Source organism: Gymnoscopelus microlampas (genome assembly GCF_963454915.1).
Source record: "Gymnoscopelus microlampas genome assembly, chromosome: 16".
Lineage (NCBI taxonomy): Eukaryota > Metazoa > Chordata > Actinopteri > Myctophiformes > Myctophidae > Gymnoscopelus > Gymnoscopelus microlampas.
In genome coordinates this window covers 39,306,625-39,327,948 of record NC_139953.1, presented here as the reverse complement: position 1 = coordinate 39,327,948, position 21,324 = coordinate 39,306,625, and the positions used below count along the sequence as shown (strand labels likewise).

Here is a 21,324-nt window from a genome sequence, read left to right as displayed (position 1 = left end):
TACTGTATGCTCTGCTAGCTTAAATGTACATGGTAAACATAAGAGTGTATACAGAAAGCTGCTGCAGTCGTCTGTAATGAGAAGCAAGTCTGCTGTCAGCACATGGAAGTCTTTAATCTGAGGCGGAAGAAGGGACACAACGCCGTCACATGGACATCAAACACTCCACCCTCTCTCTCTCTCTCTCTCTCTCTCTCTCTCTCTCTCTCTCTGTCTCTCTCTGTCTCCACTCATGTCTCTCGTCCGTTCTTCCTCCTCTGTGTTGGTTAGTGTGTTGATGAAGAGAGCCTGCCGGTGTCGCCTGAGGCGGGACAGATGTTGTCCGCCTGGGCGTCCTGACACGCTCTCTGAACATCTGCAGCTCAAACAGCCACGCGACGCGGCCATGTAGATCTGCAGATTCAAATGTTTTTATTGTTGTACTTGCAGTGGTGTAAAGTAACTAAGTACATTTACTCAAGTACTGTACTTGTTCAATTTTCCGTACTTTTACTTCTACTCCACTACATGAGTACTTTTTCCACCACTGACAGTAGATCTGTACACTGCAGATTCAATATGTTTTACTGTTGTACTTGTATACAAGCAGAAGAGTAGCAGCAGTAATAACAAAAACAAAGAAATATTAACGAATAGCAACAATAGTAAGAAAAGGACTGATTATGTACATTAGTCATCGCACACTTTGTGGTGCTTGTGTGCATGGTTCCTAGTACTTATAAATATGATCCATATATTATACATTATGTTATCCCAGTGCACAATAAATCTGCCATAACGGCGCACCCTGAGAGACTATCAGGATACAACAAGTCTGACATTCTTATCATTCTATATCTGTTCTGTTGACAACACACACACGCACGTGCGCGCACGCATGCACACACACACACACACACACACACACACACACACACACACCGCTGATAATGGAGAATGGTGTGGATGGGGTCCGTTTTGATTGATTGATTTAACAGTTAGCAAAAAGTACAGTGGTCCGATTATACAATGATGCTTAAAGGATAACACAAAAAGCCCTGAGGGCTTATACTATTACTAGGTGTTCGGGCCGTTACGCGGCCCTCACATTTAGTAGCCTACAATATAGGCTATATACACTATCATTCCTCAAATACAAACCCCCAATACAAGCCTCCGACCTGAGGCTCTTTACTGCATACCACCCCCCCCCTCTCTCTTGCCTTCCCTGTCCCTAAAGCAGTTTTCCCTCCCAAACACCTGTTTTGACTTTTTATGGGTTGTAAAACATCCCATTTTTACCTTTCCTACAAAAAGAAACCTAGAAAGAAGAATTCTACAAATCTTTCCAATGTTTCCAAAAAGCTCACACGTTCGTGAGCTTGTAGATCGGCTATTTGCCACTGAATGTTCAGTGGTTAATGCTGCAGAAGGACAGGCCTCTGCTCTGAAGCAGTGGTGGAAAGTAACTAAGTACATTTACTTAAGTACAATTTTGAGGTATTTGTACTTTACTTGAGTGTTTCCAATTTCCATTACTTTTACTTCTACTCCACTACATCTGAGGCAAATATTGTACTTTTACTCCACTACAATTATTTGAAAACTTTAGCTGCTAGTTACTTTTCAGATATAAATGAAGTTATAATGAAACATACACTAACCACTTTAAACCTATTTTAAACCTACGCTATTTGAAAATAGCAGATCTACAAGCTCACAACGCGTCGCATCGCGACGCGTTGTGAGCTTGTAGATCGGCTATTTTCAAATATTTAGTACTTCTACTTTTGGTACTTTAAGTACATTTTGATGCCAATACTTTTGTACTTTAACTCAAGTAATTTTTTAATTCTGGACTTTTACTTGTAACAGAGTATTTTTATATTGCAGTATTGGTACTTTTACTTAAGTAAAGAATTTGAGTACTTTTTCCACCACTGCTCTGAAGCATCACACTTTTCTTTTTTGGTGGCTCGTTGCATTGTCCTCTGTTCTGCCTCCACCCATGTGGTTCCTTCGCAGGATGAAAACAAACGCACACACACACACAAATGCGCGTGCGGCGTGACCCTGGAGGCTTGTGAAAGAGTTGTGGAGGAAGGGAGGAGCTGGCAGAAGAAGAGAAAGGGAGGAAGAGAGGAAAGTGTTGAGCGGAGGCAGAGAGCGAGAGAGAGGGAGAGCGAGCGAGAGCGGCAGAACAAACATCATCTGATCTGAACCCACTGGAACAATGCTGTCATGGCTTTTCATCTGCGTGTGTGTGTGTGTGTGTGTGTGTGTGTGTGTGTGTGTGTGTGTGTGTGTGTGTGTGTGTGTGTGTGTGTGAACAGAACCGTGTGTAGGCCTACAATACGTTTGTGTTTGTTTTTTTGTGTGCGTGTGCGTTTGTGTGCATGTACAGTATGTGTGTGTCCTTGTATGTGTTGATGAATTCTCGTCTGTGGGGGGGGGGGGCTCTTTGACATGTAGGCGGGGTCACATGTGCTTCCTGTTCGCCACGAGAGCACAACTGTTCCCAGTGACCCTTGCACTCTGAATCTTTTTAATAGATTTTTAACCTTGTACTTAAATAATGGAACGGTCTGCTATTTGACAGGTTTATATATATAAATATGTTGTAACTCTACATTTCCATGACATACGTATACAAGCTCTTGGGGCGGCCCAGTGGATCACAGAGTAATGCCTAAACTTTTTTGGCATTTTTTTACTATTTTGAAAAACATTTTGAAATTGCTCAAATAGCCGATCTACAAGCTCACAACGTGTTGATGTATATCGACTATTTTGACTATTTTAAAATGTTTTTCCAAATAGTAAAAAATGCCAAAGAAGTTTTAGGGGTAAGGCGGCACACAAGATAGAGATTTGATAGGCTATTTTTGTGGTTAAATTCATAATGTATATCTGTAAGTTTCGGTCTACACTGAAATTCTCTTTTGGGTCTCGAGCTGAAAAAGTTTGGAGATCTAAAGCAAGGAATTCCCCAAATAAATCTAAGTAGTGAAATGATGTTACAACATTAAGTCTCAGTGTGATATGAAATACCTATCGTTGCTGTCCGGCAGAAACCAGCTAACTCCATGACGCTTTTGCATTTTTTTCCATCAGGGCCATTGAACACCCTTTACGTCTGTGTGTTGGTAAAACAAATATTGAACCAATGGAGAAAAAAAAAAAAAAAAGCGCTTCTGACAAAACCAGCTAACTCCAATGGATCCTCAAACTTTCTGCTAAACCAGCTAACTCCACCTGAGCCTGGTTTTGCTGACTCCAGGCTCCACCCCCTTTTGACCTCCAACCTCATTGTGAGCTTGGAGGTCCATTAAGCTGTTCTTATCAATGATGAACAAAACCTCCTAACTCCACTTTTTTTCATTTCCTGAAAAATTAACATTTTGGAGTTAGCATGGTTTCTGCCGAACAGCAGAGATATGCTGGAGACTTATTTGACAGTGTTGGTCTGTCTGTCTGTCTGTCATTATCATGATGTCATTACCGGCTCCTCACAGACATGCCTTACTTCCTGTGTTCCATTTCCTTCCGACCAAACCCCACCTTCACTTCCTGTTTTAACAGTAGAGTGCATCTCACATGTCCCTGTGGCGTGTGGCGTTTGGAACTGATGACGTAAAGACCCCGGGTGGTCTGACCACATGAGACTATAGGTCATCAGAGCCAATGCATCCAGACCAGTGGTTTTCAAAGTGTGGTCCGGGTACCAAATGGACCCTTTACAGGTCCCCGGACCCCTCTTTTTACAGGTATTACAGTGGTTCTCAAACCTTTTCATGTCAAGGACCCCCACATTTATATGTATTTGGCCGCAAACCCCCATCTGAAAATGTTATGTACCAGGGACCCCCAGGAGCAAAAATTTGTGTTAAAAATGTTTGCTTTAAAAAACAATAATAATTCAAACAGTTGCAAACATTTTGAAGGTTTTTCCCCGGACCCCACTTTGAGAACCAATGGTCTATTGTATTCCTAACACAAGGTCCTTGACATCTCCTGTTTCACCCCATGCAGTGAAGTGACCCCCAACATTAAAGAGATAGTGCACCCCCAAAATGACTTTTTTTCCTAAATATCAGTCACCCCATGGAGACTTGAATTTGTGGCTTTTTTTTTGTTTTTGTCACATTCCTAAGTCAATAATTTGATGACCGGCAGCGGTTCCGGTAGGAGACACAAAGAGTCTCCTTTGTGTCTCCTACCGGAACGGCTGCCTACCGGTCCGCTGGTCATCAAATTATTGGCTTAGGAATGCGACAAAAAACTAAAAGAAATATCCATGAATTCAAGTCTCCATGGGGGGACTAATCGATAGAAAAAAAAACATTTTGGCGGTGCACTATCCCTTTAACATGGAGTGTTATTGAACAGCTTAGTGTGAAAGTATAACAGACTTTCCTTTGGCGAACAAACCGCTGTGATTTGAGTTGAGAGGATTTGCTTTGACTGAAGCTGACGCAGGCCGGAATATTTTCTGGTCAGATGATCGCTATGGTGACTGGTCCCAAGGAATGTGGGAGTTTGGTGTGTGTGTGTGTGTGTGTGTGTGTGTGAGGGGGGGGGGTTCAGGGGTCATGAGAATGACTCTGGTGGCTTTAATCGCTCCATCAGTCACTGTGGGTTATGACAGAGGGTTACGTGGTCTCGACCCGACATAGTCACAGGAATTTGGTCTTCTGGCAATCATACCGACGGGTGATCCCCGCTTGGCTAAGGGTGCCGATCTCAGCTGTCCCACCGGGATTTATAAAAGCATTTGTCTAGGTCTTTTTGGTCTGTCTGCCAAGCTGTCTCTTCCCCCCCCCCCTCTGTCTGCCTCTTATGTATTTATGTTCATAAGCACTTTCAACCTGGCGTGTGCCTATTCTTGGGAATGTCGCTGTAACCGAAAACATGTTAGCAAAATATATTGCAGATCTGCAATGCGATGCGTTGTTGAGAACCAGTGGTTCTCAAACTGCCAAGGACCCCCAAATTGATATGTATGTGGACCCCCACCTGAAAATATGGTGTGCCAGGGACCCCCAGAAGCAAAGATTTGTGTTACATATATATCTTTTTTTAATGTTTAAAGATTTGCACACATGTTCAAGATTTTTCAAAAATAGCAGATCTACAAGCTTGTAGCGCTGCACTCGGTGTGAGCTTGTAGATCTGCTATTTTTGAATAGCCAAAGTATAAAATATGGATAAAGGGGTTATTAACTCATTTTGCTGGGGACCCCCTGGTCTGGTCAGGTTCTCAAACTGTCTTGGCTCAGGGGGTCGCCCCTGTAAATAACTTTCATCCATGGCACCCCCTGAATTACATTATACTGCAGCACCTTACATTTATGTCATAATACAGCACGTAAATATGTAAATCGTTCCCCCTATACTGTATATATACAGTATGTCACGAGGAAAACTTGAGAGAATATTATTTTCCATGAGGTACATGTTAAGTACGATGTACTTAACTTGACGTTTAACCACTTGAACCCCAGCGTCGCTGGTCTGGGGGGAACATTTGCCAAAAATAGCCTCACAAGGTATTGCAAGACACGTTGTGACACCTTTGAACCTTTATCTCCCGTAAAATTATGGCGTGGAGTGACCTTTTGACCTTTTATCTCCTGTAGAACTATGGCGTGGTGGAGTGACCTTTTGACCCTTTTATCTCCCGCAGAACTATGGCGTGGAGTCGGACAACCTGAAGACGCTGGTGGGCCGGATGAGGTCGGCCTCGCACAACCTGCACAACGCGGCGTCCGAGCGCCGGAAGAACCCCGCCTACGACGGCGTCACCGCCCACAAGCCCTCCAACGCCTTCCTGACCGCCGTGGTGGAGCTGATCGCCGCCGCCAAGAGTCTGCTGGCCTGGCTGGACAGGTAAACGCATTGATTGATTAATCCATTGATTGATTGATCTTTATTGATCATGAAATAAGGATATGACATCTGACCCACACTTAACCCACCATAATCAAAAGGATAATGCAAAAAAACGCTTACAGCTTGTTTCTATTGCGGTCCTCAGTATGAGGTGTGTATGAGGTCATGTAGTGTGGTGCTGTCTATAAATAGGGAAAATAGCCAATCTACAAGCTCACAACGCTTCGCGATGCGATGTGTTCTGAGCTTGTGTTTTTGCTATTTGTGAGTTATGTTTTGTCACTATTTCAATAACTTTTTGGCTTTGAGCAATCCCTCTGCCTACTTAATTGTCTGTCACACAGGCATGTACGCACGCACGCACGCACGCACGCACACACACACGCACGCGCACTCACACACACACGGAGGCACGCGAGGCATTCTTCACTTAACTGTCAGTGAGGAATTCAGGTGATGAGGACGTTAACAGCTTTGTTAACGAGTGTCTTCCTGTCAGGCTCCTTTAAAAGCAGTGGTTTTACAGTCTGTACCCGTCCAGACATTCCATCTGTCGTCAGGACGTCCTGTGGTCTTCATGTATATTGATCGCTGTCAGGCAGAAACCTGTGTGTTTTTATGTAAATGAATGAACCCTCTACTTGATCACACTACAGCGTCACACAAAAGCATCCAAAGTATCAGATCCACAAGCTCGAAAAGCGGCGCGATGCGACACATTTATAAATATTGAACCAATGAAAAGTATTAACAAGAGCTTGTGACTAAATAATAACTGGATCCCAGGTTATAATTCTTTTTCCATTTCATGAAAAGTAACGGTTTTGTATATATGAGGTTTTCACCCGACAGAGACGATTATGATCCCAGCCTGTCGGAGCATGAAACGCATTCCACCGAATAAAAAACATATCGATTTGATATTCGATGCAGCAGTGGTTCTCCATCATCTTCATCTCAAGGACCCCAAAATGTATATGAGTTTAGCCGCGGACAGCCGGACACCCATTTGAAATGGCTTTGTTCAACCCCATTTGAAAGGATTTTGTGCCACTGTCCCCCGTAAGAGAAGATTTGGCAGGTTTCGACAACATTGTTCTAAAATAGCCGATATACAGGCTCACAACGTGTAGCATCGTGACCCGTTGTGAGCTTGTAGATCAGCTAGTTTCGAATAGCCTCATATAGCTTAAACTCGTACTCATTTTAAGGTTAAAAGGCGTGACAGCAGAGCTAACAACAACACTGTAGAGCTCAAGGCCCTGATGCTAGACAGGAGGGCGAGGAGGGCAGAGATTCAGGGGTCCTGAGTCGGTGTTGGCTAGTCTCTCTCGCACTCTCGCATTCACATCGCACTCATTTTACTGGGGACCCCCTTGAACCCCCTTGAAGTCCTTGAGGGGGTTCAAGAACCTGTGCAATACAAAACAACACAGCTGCAAGACGACGCAAAGACATTTCGTGTCTCACATCAACCTGATAACATACTGTACATTTATTTGCTGTTATGGGTGGCCACTTATCCTGGCAGTGTTAACGTCTTGTGTAACTCCTCGGCTTGTATGGACTTGAAATGCATTCCCAAAGAGCCTGGCAGTGTGAAATCACAACAAATCGTATCGTCAGATCACTGCCAGCTGTTGTGTGTCTTTCAACACAACATGACATCTTCTTGTGCAGGCATTACTCCTAATAACCAATGGTGGAAATTAACCAGTACTTTAAACTTACTGTATACCCCACTACGTCTCAGAGGCAAATATTGCACTTTTTACTCTATTATAGGTACAGTTATATGACAGCTTTTAGTTACTTGTTACTTTGCATATTTAAATGACTAGATGTGAAGGCCACAGCTAGATTTTCAGGCTGCGTCATGGCCTGAGAATCAATGGTGTAAAGTAAGTACATGTACTCAAGTACTGTACTTAACACATCGGGTTCCAGCATTTTTTCATAACAACTTACGTTGGGTGCCAGCATTCTCCCCATTGACTGCGCTTTGCTGTTTAAAGCTCTAGACTCCACGACCAGCAAATCCACGTAAAAAAAAGCATCCATTCATGTTGAGCGATGACCCTGGCTACAGCCTGGAACCATAACATTTCAGTCGCGAGTTACAACGGGGGGGGATCGCACATCGCGCATGACCGGTTTTCACCACCGGAAACGGATTCGGAGATATAGGCGTTTTAAAGAAGGAAATAGATAGGAAGCGGACGGAATCCATGTTTTTGTTTCCGGTGATCTATCTGGCCCTTCCTTCTCAAGATCACAATGGGTACTCCCAGGGCTGCTCTAGCCCCGCCCGTGCGGAGAAAAACGAAAAAAAACAAAAAGACTGAAATCACGGTTCAGACCGTGAACGGCGCCAGAGCGCTACTATGTAAACACACGGTTCAGACCGTGATCGGCACCCGATGTGTTAAGTACTATTTTGAGGTATTTTTACTTCACTGGAGTATTTCCAATTTTCTGTACTTTTACTTCTACTCCACTACATCTCGTAACTACAACTTTAGTTACGAATTACTTTTGATTATAATTACAAAACTTACATTAACCACTTCAGCCCTATATACATTTTGGCCAATGAAATGTCAAAGCATGTCACCTTTGTGACATTTACGTTTGTGATTGTATTTTCTTAGCCAGCTGAATCGTTTTGTTCCGTCTCATGCAAAAGTATGGGAATTGCACAATAGCATGTGACGTCACACCATCGCATAGGCTGGAGGGCAGTGGTTTTCAAAGTGGGATCCAGGGAATCTCAGGGTTTGTTGAGGGGGTCAAATTGACAGTTACTAGTCTGGAGCTCTGACAGCATACCAATGGAACCAAATGGATCCGCAAGGGTCCATTTGGTTGCTGTCAGAGTTAAGGGGATGGGGGTCCTTGAAAAGTACAGGTCTGAGACTGATGCTGTAAGGTCAATGTATTGTGTGACATCACAACAATGTGTGATGTCACAACACAGCTCTGGTCTCTATCTATATAAGGTGTGGCAGAGTGTTTACATAGTGCACTGTTGTGGAGAGACGCTCAAACACAGAGAGATTTGGTGACAGACAGGGACACAGCGACAGACAGACAGACACAGAGATAAAGGATAAAAGAGACAGAGATACAGTATGTTACGCTGGACGGTGGCCAAGCGGGAGAAAGGACCAGACGGAGTGGGTCAGGCTGCCGTTGCAGTCGGGAACCAGGTGTACTCCTTTGGACGGTATAGGTACATGAATGACGGCGCCGGTTCGATTGGTGTGAACGTCTTCCACACTGTGTCTTTGCGCTGGAGGAGGTTGCCCCCATTGACAATTGGGGGAGAAGAGCGTCCCTATGACGTAACATTGTTGTACCCCCACACAGCTGTGCTGATAGACGATATCGTCTACATCTGGGGGTGGTATGGGTCTCTCACAGGGAAGTCCCGTGTTTATTCCTTTGACGTCGACACCCACAGGTGTCTCAAGCCCAGGGTCTCTGGGACCGTTCCAGAGGCGAGGCTCAACCACTCGGCCTGTGCCTTGGGGAAGCTCATGTATGTCTGTGGAGGATACATCCCGTGGAAATGGTGTTGTGCTAAGGAAAGATGTCTTCGTGACATCTACAGTTTGGACACCACTACACTGGTCTGGTCTTTGATTAACACCAAAGGCACAATAGCATTTTGTTATTATCCATTCTCTGTATTCACCACCGGGACAAAGATGTTTGTATGTGAAGGCGAAACGGACAGAGCGGTGAAGAAGGCCTACCCCAAGATCCGCGTATTTGACACGGAGACCAACCGCTGGCTAGCCAGGCGTCCTCCGATCGATCAGGGACCTTATTCCACGACTACGTCTTCAGCCTTCGCCTACAATAGAGAACTGTACCTGTACACCTCTCGTCGAAACGTATCGGTCCCCGGCGGCGACTCACCGCTCACCACTGCCTGCAATGATCTGCGGAAATTCTGTCCAAAGACCTCGTCCTGGAAGAGCGTGGAGCTCAAGGGGAAAGGCCCGTGTTCAAGGATGGACGGGATGTGCTGTTGCGTGGTGGGAGACCGTGTCATCCTCTTTGGAGGAAACAACGACTCCAAACTCAACGATGACAACGATGACCTGTACATCTTGGACTTTAGTCCTAGCCTGAAGACGATATGCAAGCTAGCAGTCATTCAGTACGGTCTGAAGCAGTCGGAACTCCCACACAGCGTCAGGTGGGAACTGGCAACCATGGGTACCAAATGATTGATAGTTTGGCAACTAAATTTGATTGATTAAGCCTTTTAGACCGTAAAACGCATCCGTGTCATTTTATGATTCCTTTGGCTATTCAAAAATAGCAGATCTACAAGCTCATAGCGCAAGACATGTATACCAGCTTGCTTTCTGTTTTCTCTGATTTGTCTCGCAGAATCTGGCGACACTGCTAGTGGCTCCCCATTGGCTTAGACCTGTTGCTTATTTCTCTCGCAGAATCTGGCCACACTGCCATAGAGGCGAGAGGCGTGTCTAGTACCATAGCTTGGGAGGACGAGACCGCCCGTTCAGAGTATGGGAAAGTATCCCCATTGGCTTAAAGGGCAGCCAATGATGATGAAAAAGTGTTGAGAAAGTGTTGACTAGACTCAGTCTCTTCTTAGACCAGCGTGCTTTGCAAGCTGGTAAAAATGTCATCAAATGGGGGTCCGTGACCTAATGCATATCAAACTGGTGGTGCTTTAAATGAAAAAGAAAGGTTGAGAATGCCTGTTGTACACATTGTAGCTGTTGGGTGGAAACCTTATGTATATCCAAAACCGTAACGTTTCAGGAACCGGAACAAACATTTTCAGAAATAGTGTAAATAGAAGATTTACAAGCTTTTGATTGATTGATTGATTGATTGATTGATTGATTGATTGATTGATTGATTGATTGAATTTTTTATTAGGCAAAAGAATGTAAAACAACACAGTTACATTTATAATGCTTTTGTCTAAAAGGTCCGGCCAAAAAAGTCCTTGCGGGCTTGTTTCCGTTGGGGGAAGCTGAGCTTGTAGATTGGCTTTTTTCACTTAATTTCCTTGACAGTCTTTTACGACGAAGTAGGGGCATTAAGTAACGGACAAAACAACCGACATCGATGTTAATACCTGAGGCCGATTCTACAAATCATCTATGTCGGGTGGAAAGCTCATATGTCCAAAACTGTTACTTTTCAGGATTCAAATTCAAAAGTAGCAGATCTACAAGCTCGAAACGTGTCGCTTCGCGCCGCGTTTCGAGCTTGTAGATCTGCTACTTTTGATGCTTTTGTGTGACACTGTAGTATGATCAAGTAGGGTGTTTAAAAAAAACACCAAAAGTTAGGATATGGAGATAAGATGTTTCTCCCCTACAGTGACGTTAACATAAGTTCAATATTACACCCTGTGGGGAATCTCCACCCTGACCTGTACAGTGTTGGTGGTTATTGTGGAGTAGAAGCGGAAGTGACTGATGACGTATTTTCTGTGTGTGTGTGTGTGTGTGTGTGTGTGTGTGTGTGTGTGGTGTCTATCAGGACTCCTCTGACGGGAATCAGCGACTTCTCTGGAACCAAGAACAGCATCATTCAGCTGTGTCTGGAGCTCACCTCCACCGTGCAGAAGGTCAGCAACGTCTCACTGCTTTCACACCTTTTACACACAGATCATTTGTACCGTTTTTGCGTGAGTTCTGTGTGGGAAGAACCAAAAACGTGAATTGCCCTGTTATAGCGCCACCATGAGGCCGATTTGAGAAATTTGGGGGGCAGAGGTTCGTCCTTGACTTTACAGGGAGTGTGCGTGCACACACACACACACACACACACACACACACACACACACACACACACACACACACACACACACACACACACACACACACACACACACACACACACACACACACACACACATACACACAGGCTCAATCCCATGTCAGCATATGTAAAATGTAACTGGAAGCCTGACCTTGCAAGGCTTTAAAAGTCGTCAACAAATCTTTAAATCAATTCTGAAACCTGATTGCAGTCATTCGAGATAATCGCAATTACTTTGCATAATCGTCATCGTAGTTCATTATGACGATCATTTAAAGCTCAGAACGCGTCGTCGTGAGCTTGTAGATCAGCTGATTGTCGCCCCCTCAGAATAGGGATGTTGGTTAGTTGAAGTGGTTAATGTGTAAAAAAACAAAACAAAACTTTTTTTTAGAAGTTCCTATCACTCAAAGATTTGGTGGCCCCCCTATAGTCACTCTGAGGACCCCCTATGGGTCCCGGACCCCCTGTTGAAGACCTCTGGTGCAGAGGAAGAGAGGGAGAAGAAGGGAGGGAGTAGCAGTTTATTTGAACAACGCACCAGAATGGTCAGACCCCAAATAGCAGATCTACAAGCTCACAACGCGTCGCAAGCTTGTAGATCTGCTTTTTGTTTTTATGTTGAATTTTACTAAAAATACTAACTAAAAAAAAATAGGAAATGAAAAAAGAAACACAAAAGACTCCTTCTCATTCAAACCAGTAAATGCTGATGATGTGCAGAGAAAACTTTTAACCCTCCAGCCGAACAAGGCCACCGGCCTTGACAATATCCCCACCAGATTCCTCAGAGACGCAGCTACTGCTATTGCCCCCATAGTAGCCCAAATCACAAACCTATCCATCAGCCAGTGTCACGTCCCACAGGATTTCAAATTGGCAAGAGTAATCCCTCTACATAAAAAAGGAAGCAAATTAGAACCTGGCAACTATAGGCCTGTTTCCATCCTTTGTTCCATCTCAAAGGTTGTAGAGCGATTAATTCAAGAACAAATCAACAGCTACCTCAGCGAGCATAAACTGTTGTTTGAATTCCAATCGGGCTTCAGAACCTCCCATTCCACTGACACATGCCTGATGTATTTGACCGACTACATCAAACGTGAGGTAGACGCGGGCAAATACTGCGGCATGGTCATGTTGGACCTCCAAAAAGCGTTCGACACTGTAAACCATTCAATTTTACTTGATAAGCTGAGGGCGATTGGTTTTGACTGCACATCATTAAACTGGATGAGATCCTACTTGGAGGGTAGAGAGCAAGTGGTTGACATCAACGGAACCATGTCCTCTTCCCTCCCGGTGAGCTGTGGGGTTCCTCAGGGCAGCATTCTTGGGCCGTTACTGTTCCTTTTATACATTAACGACATGAATGCTGCCTGTAACTGCAAATTGTTCCTGTTCGCTGATGACTCGGCACTCCTGATCTCGGGAGAGGACAAGTTGCAAGTTGAGGAGGCGCTCAGCTCTGAACTCTCAAAAATCCGTACTTGGCTTACCGATAACAAACTGTCACTACACCTTGGGAAAACTGAATCCATTCTCTTTGGGACCAAACATTCCCTCAGACAGATGGAGGTAAATGATTTCAAGGTCAAAGTCGATGACACAATTATCGCTAGCAAAGAAGAGATTACCTATTTGGGTTGTATTCTCGACAAATACCTGTCGGGTGAAAGCATGGGGACAAAGGTGGTCAAAATAGTAAACCAGAGAACCAAATTTATGGGCAGAGTTTCCTCTTTTGTCAACCCACAGGCCCTCAGGACCCTCTCAGGGGCCCTGATTCAACCACATTTTGACTATGCTAGCACCTCCTGGTACTCCAACACCTCAGTGTCACTGAAGACTAAGCTTCAAACCTCCCAAAACAAACTGATTCGGCTACTCCTCGGATTGGGGCCCATGACCCACCTTTCTCCCGCCCATTTTGCCAGCCTAGGCTGGCTCAGGGTGGAAGACAGGGTTAAACAACTAAAAATGGGACTGGCCTTCAAAATTGTAAACGAAAATTTGCCCGATATGCCCCCTATTCCCGCATATCTGAGTAAATACCTCCAAAAGGTTAGTGACACCCACAGTCACAATACCAGAGGGAGCGTTAACAACAATTTGGTACCACCCACCCATAAAACAAACATGGGCAAATTCTCCTTCTACAGCACTGCCACCCAGGATTGGAATGGGCTAACCCCATCCCTCAAAAAATGCAGTTCGCTGGGCTCATTTAAAAGAGCCTTAAAAAATCACCTTCCAGGAGGCCAAAAGAGGAGGTAGTACCATTTTCCCATTAGATAGCCGACCCCCCCCCCCCCCTGTTCTTGTACATATCCCCCCCCCCCCCTTTTTTATTTTTTTATTTTCTTTTGTTGTACATAGTATTATATGTATGTATATAGGTATGTATATATATATATATATGTGTATAGATATATATATGGATATATAGATATATATATATATTCTTGCTGTTTTTTTATTTTCTTTGTGTAATGATATTCGAACTGTGATGCCACTATATATGTCTATGAATTGAATACCAAGGCCCTCATTGGAAACAAGTCCGCAAGGACTTTTATGAACGGACCTGTTAGACAAAGTATTTTAAATGTAAATGTGTTGTTTTACATTTTTTGCCTAATAAAATATTCAATCAATCAAACAAAAGAGAGATATTTACCCATAAAAATAGAGAGGTAGAGAGGGTTAAAAACACCTAACCCTACAGAGAATGGTGAAAGAGAAGCATCATAAGCCGGATTCAAACCTGTGGCATCCTGAGCCCTCCGTGTGTGTCTGTTTAGTCCTCTGAACTCCTCTGGGGGAGTTGCAGTTTAGTCATGTTCCACAACACTGCACATGCAGTATCATGTCACAATAATACACATGCAGTATCATGTCACAATAATACACATGCAGTATCATGTCACAATAATACACATGCAGTATCATGTCACAATAATACACACACTAACACATGCAGTATCATGTCACAATAATACACACCAACACAAGCTGTGGAAACCCAAACAAAACTGACACTCCTCACTGAGTGATGGCCCTCAACACCTGTCACTGGCTCTTCTTTACATGTACAGTCAGTCCATCAGGGGCTGTGACTCATATGGTCCCCACAAGTATAGTAGAATTTGAGAAACAGACATCAAATTCGCGTTTTGAGCTTGCGGATCTGCTACTTTTACGCCGTAGTATGATCAAGTACGGCGTTAATTTACGTGTTGTGAGCTTGTAGATCTGCCATTTTCACTATTCATCGTACGCACTTGCAAAGTTATAAGCAGACGCGTCGCTAGGTCTCTACTAGGTCGGGGGCTTAGCCCCGCAGGCAACGGGCACATGCACGCGCGCGCAGCGCGCGTGCATGTGCCCCTCCTCCCGCGCGAAGTTCCCGTTCCCGACTATCTAATTGCTGGGTTTGCACCGAGTGCCGCGTTATGAGCTTGTAGATCTTCTATTTTTTGAAAATTATTTTTGATTATATATTTCTCGCACTTTTCAGGCCGCGACCCCCCCAAAAATTTATCAATACTAGAGGTGCGGGTCGCTACGCGACCCTTCCGTCTAGTCGCTGGCGCGAGGCTCTCGTGAAGTGGGCTGTAGATGTTTTGGAGACGCAAACCAAAAGCGAGAGCAACAGTGTTTCCAGACGCAAACCGAAAACGAAAGCAAACTGAGAAGCAGCACCCTCAGCCCAGCGAGACGGCGCGCGCTGCGTTCAACCCTCTCAAAGAGTCAGACAGACAGACAGTATTTGGATGGGGGGCGTGGTTGGCGGGGTTGCCATGTCCAGGAGTTGTAAGCGTGAAGTGGCGTGTAATTGGTTAGGAAAGTGCGTCCACGCATGCGCAGTGCGCAGCGCGGTGCTGTTGGATGAAGCTGGTTGCTTGTTGCTGGCGCGCAAGTGTGGCAACACTGATGCAAGTTGCCCACAGACAACCGTCGTGGCGCATGACTGTAGATCCCAATTGTAAGGTAGATTTGAACTGGGGACCCCGCACCCTGACTAGCGCTTGGAATTGTAGGCATTATATTTTGTTTGACTATGTTCCACAGATAAATATTGTGAAAATAGAGAACCACTGGTTTAGAGCCTGTGTGTGTTTGTGTTTCATTTCAGGACTGCACTGTTTACGAGATGGAGGAGAAGATCATGGAAGTCGTAAGTGTCTTGTTTTTGCTTCTTTATCGTCTCTGGTTTTTAGACGACCCAGCAGATCCGAATCACACACGTACACACGCACGCACACAGACACACGCACGCACGCACACACACACACACACACACACACACACACACACACACACACACACACACACACACACACACACACACACACACACACACACACACACACACACACACACACACACACACACACACACACACTGACATCACGAACAAGCAAGATCTTTTAAAATGTCAGCCAACGAAGAAATACACACACACACACACACACACACACACACACACTTCCCAGTCACATTGGGTTGTGAACAACACAAGCACATTTACCCTAAACACAAACACTCACTTCCTCTTTCCTGTAATACTGTGTGTGTGTTTGTGTGTGCGTGCGTGCGTGCACGTGCGTTGTCATGTGGCTTCCACAGAAGCCCTTCTATCCACTTCCCGTGTTAGGTAACACTTCCTGTGATGGTTAAACCCACCCACAACTTCCTTTAAACCACTTTCAACCTGGCGTCCCTATTTCTGGCCATTTTATTAGGTGAAAGTTTTCCAAAACAGCAGATCTATAAGCTTGTGTGAGCTTGTGCATTGCCTTTTTCAGTGAGGAGATTCTAGCGTAGAAGGGAAAAAGGTATAGAGGCCTGGTTTGGATCAGAACTCTGTTAATACAGTAGGTACTGTTGTTTTGGTTCAAATTTACATTAAAGGACCACTTCCCCTATTTCTTCTTCATGTAATTGGTCCTCACGGATGGTCAATATAAGATGGCACCATTTATGTCTACTCTGTGTCTCAGGGGAGGGCCGTGGACAGTTCCTGAACTGTCCATCGGTAGCACCATCGGTAGGCAGGTTTGGTCATTTATTCTCTCTCTCTCTCTCTCCGTGTGTGTGTGTGTGTGTGTGTGTGTGTGTGTGTGTGTGTGTGTGTGTGTGTGTGTGTGTGTGTGTGTGTGTGTGTGTGTGTGTGTGTGTGTGTGTGTGTGTGTGTGTGTGTGTGTGTGTGTGTGTGTGTGTGTGTGCAGTCACAGGCCCTGAACGGTATCTGTGAGCAGACGGTGCGTGCGACCTCTGACCCTTTAAAGAGTCAGGTGACCTGCCTGGAGGAAGTCCACATCACCAACATCAAGCCTGGAGAGGGACTGGTGAGAGCACACACACACACACACACACACACACACACACACACACACACACACACACACACACACACAGTTGTGTTTTATTAAGATAAAGAACTGGGAAAGAAAAGGGTAAAAACTAAACCAGTTTAACAGTTATAAAAGTGAAATTGAACTGAGATGAGAACTTTTCAGATGAAATGATAAAGATAGTTGTTTTTTCTCTTCCAGGGGATGTACATCAAATCAACATATGATGGACTACATGTCATCACAGGGACCACAGAGAATGTGAGGCTCCAGGGTTTTAATATGGTTTCAAAGAAATGATCACATAACACTTTAGCCATAATTGAAAGGGGTCTACAGTAAATTATATTTTTTTTCTTTCAAATAAGCGTTAAATAGCTCTGTATTCCCATGGTAATCGTTGCTGTAGAGTGTTTCTTCACTGTGAAACTTTGCCCGCACTTTCCCACAAGGCCAAGGAAGAAATGCCACCCTACGCTATAACAGGCTGATTCGCTCTTCTACCCAGGGCCATAACTAGACCGATCGGTGTGAAACTTTGCACGCACACTCCCTAGAGGCTATGGAAAAACCTCTGCCCTGCATTTTTAACATCACCCTTTTATAGCGCCAACACCAGAGGCCGATTTTTGCACCAAAGAAAATATTGTATTTGTCCTTTCAGATTTTGTCCAAACATCATGCAAATCGGTACACATTATCTCTTTAGTTATGTGATCAACACGGATCTATCAAATGTTTTATATTCCATCCTGATTGGCTAAGATTGGCATCTAAAGAGTGGCTCGTTTTGAACAAAATGCCTCAAATCATGAACGCAGCGTCCGATTGCCACGCACATTCCCACTAGGCTATAGGTTATAGCGCCACCAGGAGGCAAATTAAACATATTTTGTTACATTACTCCTACAGATTTTGTCCAAACATAACGCAAATCGGTACACATTATCTCTATAGTCATGTGATCTAGACGGAGCTGTCAGATTTTTCATATTCCATCCAGATTGGCGAATTCCAAACATTGCTGGCCCTCAATATCTAGTTAAAATGTAAATTAAAACTGCAATCCATAACGTGTGTGTGTGTGTGTGTGTGTGTGTGTGTGTGTGTTGTTTAGTCTCCAGCAGACAGAACCCAGAGGATCCATGCAGGAGATGAGGTGATACAAGTCAACAAACAGACTGTGGTATGTGATTCATACACACACACCAGTCTTTGTGTTTTTTCTTATGTCAATGATGTTCGAAGTAAAATAATCTTTCAGACTCTTTTCCCAAGAATAGATGGCATTATCATTGGTATAAGTCTTACAGTACATTAGGGATGGGACGATAATGCTTAAAACTCTCCAAATGCCACTTTTGTTAACCACCTGCACCCCAGCATCCATATTCTGGGGGGTAATCTATATATAATGTTTTATTATTAAATACTTGAACTAGAGGTGTAACGGTACACATATTCGTATTGAAAATGTTCGGTACGAGGCGATTGGTTCAGTTCGCACTTCAAACGGTACGGTACCTAGGTTTTTCTTTGTTCTGGAAATGTCTCTGCCATTTATATTCCTTTGCCGTATCAGAAAAGTATCGAACAGGTGACACCAAAATATCGCATCCAACCGAACCATGGATTTTTGCGAACCTTTAACACCTCTAATTTGAACATGTCTGACAGTGTACAGTATAGGTACATTATTGATGGTGATGACATGCAGGTATTCTGTGCTGTGATTGGTCCTAGGTGGGCTGGCAGCTGAAGCACCTGGTGGGGAAGTTGAAGGCGGGGCCAGGGGAGGTGGTCTTGGTGGTGAAGAAACGCCCCTCTGGGACGTCCTGCAGCTTTGCCCCCGCCCCCCTGAAGAACCTGCGCTGGAGACCCCCGCTCGTACAGGTACACCCCAGCATCCCTATTCTGTGTACAGGCACACCCCAGCATCCCTATTCTGTGTACAGGTACACCCTACCATCCCTATTCTGTGTACAGGTACACCCCAGCATCCCTATTCTGTGTACAGGTACACCCCAGCATCCCTATTCTGTGTACAGGTACACCCCAGCGTCCCTATTCTGGGGGGAAATGCAGCAAAAATAGCCGATCTGCAAGCTCACAAGGCATCGCAATGCAACGCCTTGTGAGCATGAAGATTGGCTACTTTCGTGTGATACTTTACAATGATGAAGTAGGAAATTAATTTATGAAAAAATTATAAAAGTTGAAATATGGAGATACAAGGCTTGTGCCCGACAGCGACGATTATGATCATGTCAAAATAAAGGACTTGAAGTGCAGTTCGCTTGCAGGTTTGTTAAATGGTTTACCAGCATAACAGAATTAAAAAAAAAACTGAATTAAACAAAAAAACTTCTTGAAGCTTTACTGTAGGAATTTATTAGAGCAGTGGTTCTCAACCTTTTCTGGATCAGGGCCCACTTGAAAATCTCAAGTGGAATTCAGAGTACATTGATTTTAATGATCAATAAATACATTTTTTGGGGTGTTTCTGGCTTGGGTCAATGGAACGAAGAGTATCAAGGTTTTAAAGAAAAGAAAAATACCATGATTCTTTTTGTAGTCATGTAAAATCTTGCCATTTATTTGGGGTTCCACATGCAATAACCTCACGGCCCACCAGTTTGAGAAACAGTTTTTAGAGGATTATATGAACGCAAAGAAATAATTGACACAAGTTAGTTAAGTTAACCCATTAAGACCGGGAACGCATCTGTGTCATTTTTTGATTTCTTTGGATATTCAAAAATAGCAGATCTACAAGCTCATAGCGTGGCACTCGGTGCCACGCTATGAGCTTGTAGATCTGCTATTTTTGAAAAATCATGAAAATGTGTGCAAATCTTTGAATATATATATTTTTTTAAAGCGAACATTTGTAACTCAAATCTTTGCTTCTGGGGATTCTACAAATGTCTTCTAAATCCAAACAGTTTATTTTTTTTAAAACATATGTTGCTATAAAATCAGTGGTTCTCAAACTTGTTCATGTCAAAGACCACCCAAAATGTATATGGCCGCAGACCCCCCCATCTCAAAATGTTTTCTTCCAGGGACCCCCCAGATGCAAAGATTTGAGTTACAAAATGTTCGCTTTAAAAAAGATCTACAGATCTACAAGCTCATAGCGCGACACTTGGGTGCCACGCTATGAGCTTGTAGATCTGCTATTTTTGAATAGCCAAAGAAATGTTAAAATGACACAGACGCTTTCCCTGTCTTAACGGATTAACGAGGAGAAAAGTATAGTCCTCTTCTCACAATGGGCTCTTGCCGTGGCACAAATCCCTTGTGCATGCACAGACGGATGTGGTAGGGCGTCACGAAAAAGGGTGTTCCTGGGTTAGGACAGCCGTCATGCCATCCACGCACGCACGCACGCACGCACGCACGCACGCACGCACGCACGCACGCACGCACGCACGCACGCACGCACGCACGCACGCACACACACACACACACACACACACACGTTTGTATTACTATACTTGTGAGGACATCAACGCTTTAGGACAGCCATTTTATGAGTCATTTAAAAGCATATATATTATTTTGCCATTTTTAACCGTAAGCCTAAAGCCGAAAAACTGCAGATCTATAAGCTCACAACGCGTGTTGTGAGCTTATAGATCGGCTGTTTTTCGGTGCATGACACTGTCGCGCAACTAAGTATACATTTTTAACTCGTAAAAGTATCTCTAAAAATGTTTTTTTTTAACTATAAAACAACCATTTGTCTTGTGAGGACCAGAAAAACGGTCCTCACAATGTAGATTTCTTCAAATTCTACTATACTTGGTCATCGCAAGTATATTAATACATACACACACACACACACACACACACACACACACACACACACACACACACACACACACACACACACACACACACACACACACACACACACACACACACACACACACACACACAACAACAACAAACATTTCCTTGGATAAATAGAGGCTAAAACCTCAACAGCTTTCAATTCACGTCTGATAAATAAGAGGCTAAAAACTGGAGGCTTTCAATTGACTGTCTGCTGTTTGTTTTGCCGAGGAGGCCCTTTAATGTTTGGGACACACGTCTTAATTAGAAACAACAGGCTTTCCTCAGCCTACCCAGAATGCCATTGGGTTTTGTCAGTCAGTGGGGTGGGTTGGGGGGACGGGGTTGTCTGAACAATGGACCCCTTCTTCCTTCTCCTTCCTCTTGGAAGAACATGAAGACAGAGTTTAAACATGAACCTCACCCTCTCCACCGA

General features: G+C 44.1%; 1 protein-coding gene across 1 annotated transcript in view; it reads left to right on the top strand.

Annotated features, from left to right (window-relative positions):
* LOC311063428 (connector enhancer of kinase suppressor of ras 3-like) overlaps positions 1 to 21,324 on the top strand; it is a 61,682-nt gene that overhangs the window by 28,499 nt on the left and 11,859 nt on the right. The window contains exons 3-9 of the mRNA XM_084082889.1: positions 5,666 to 5,868; positions 11,407 to 11,494; positions 15,827 to 15,868; positions 16,923 to 17,042; positions 17,250 to 17,309; positions 18,166 to 18,234; positions 18,792 to 18,941. Coding sequence (XP_083939015.1) covers positions 5,666 to 5,868; positions 11,407 to 11,494; positions 15,827 to 15,868; positions 16,923 to 17,042; positions 17,250 to 17,309; positions 18,166 to 18,234; positions 18,792 to 18,941 — 732 coding nt within the window. The remainder of the gene's footprint in view (positions 1 to 5,665; positions 5,869 to 11,406; positions 11,495 to 15,826; positions 15,869 to 16,922; positions 17,043 to 17,249; positions 17,310 to 18,165; positions 18,235 to 18,791; positions 18,942 to 21,324) is intronic.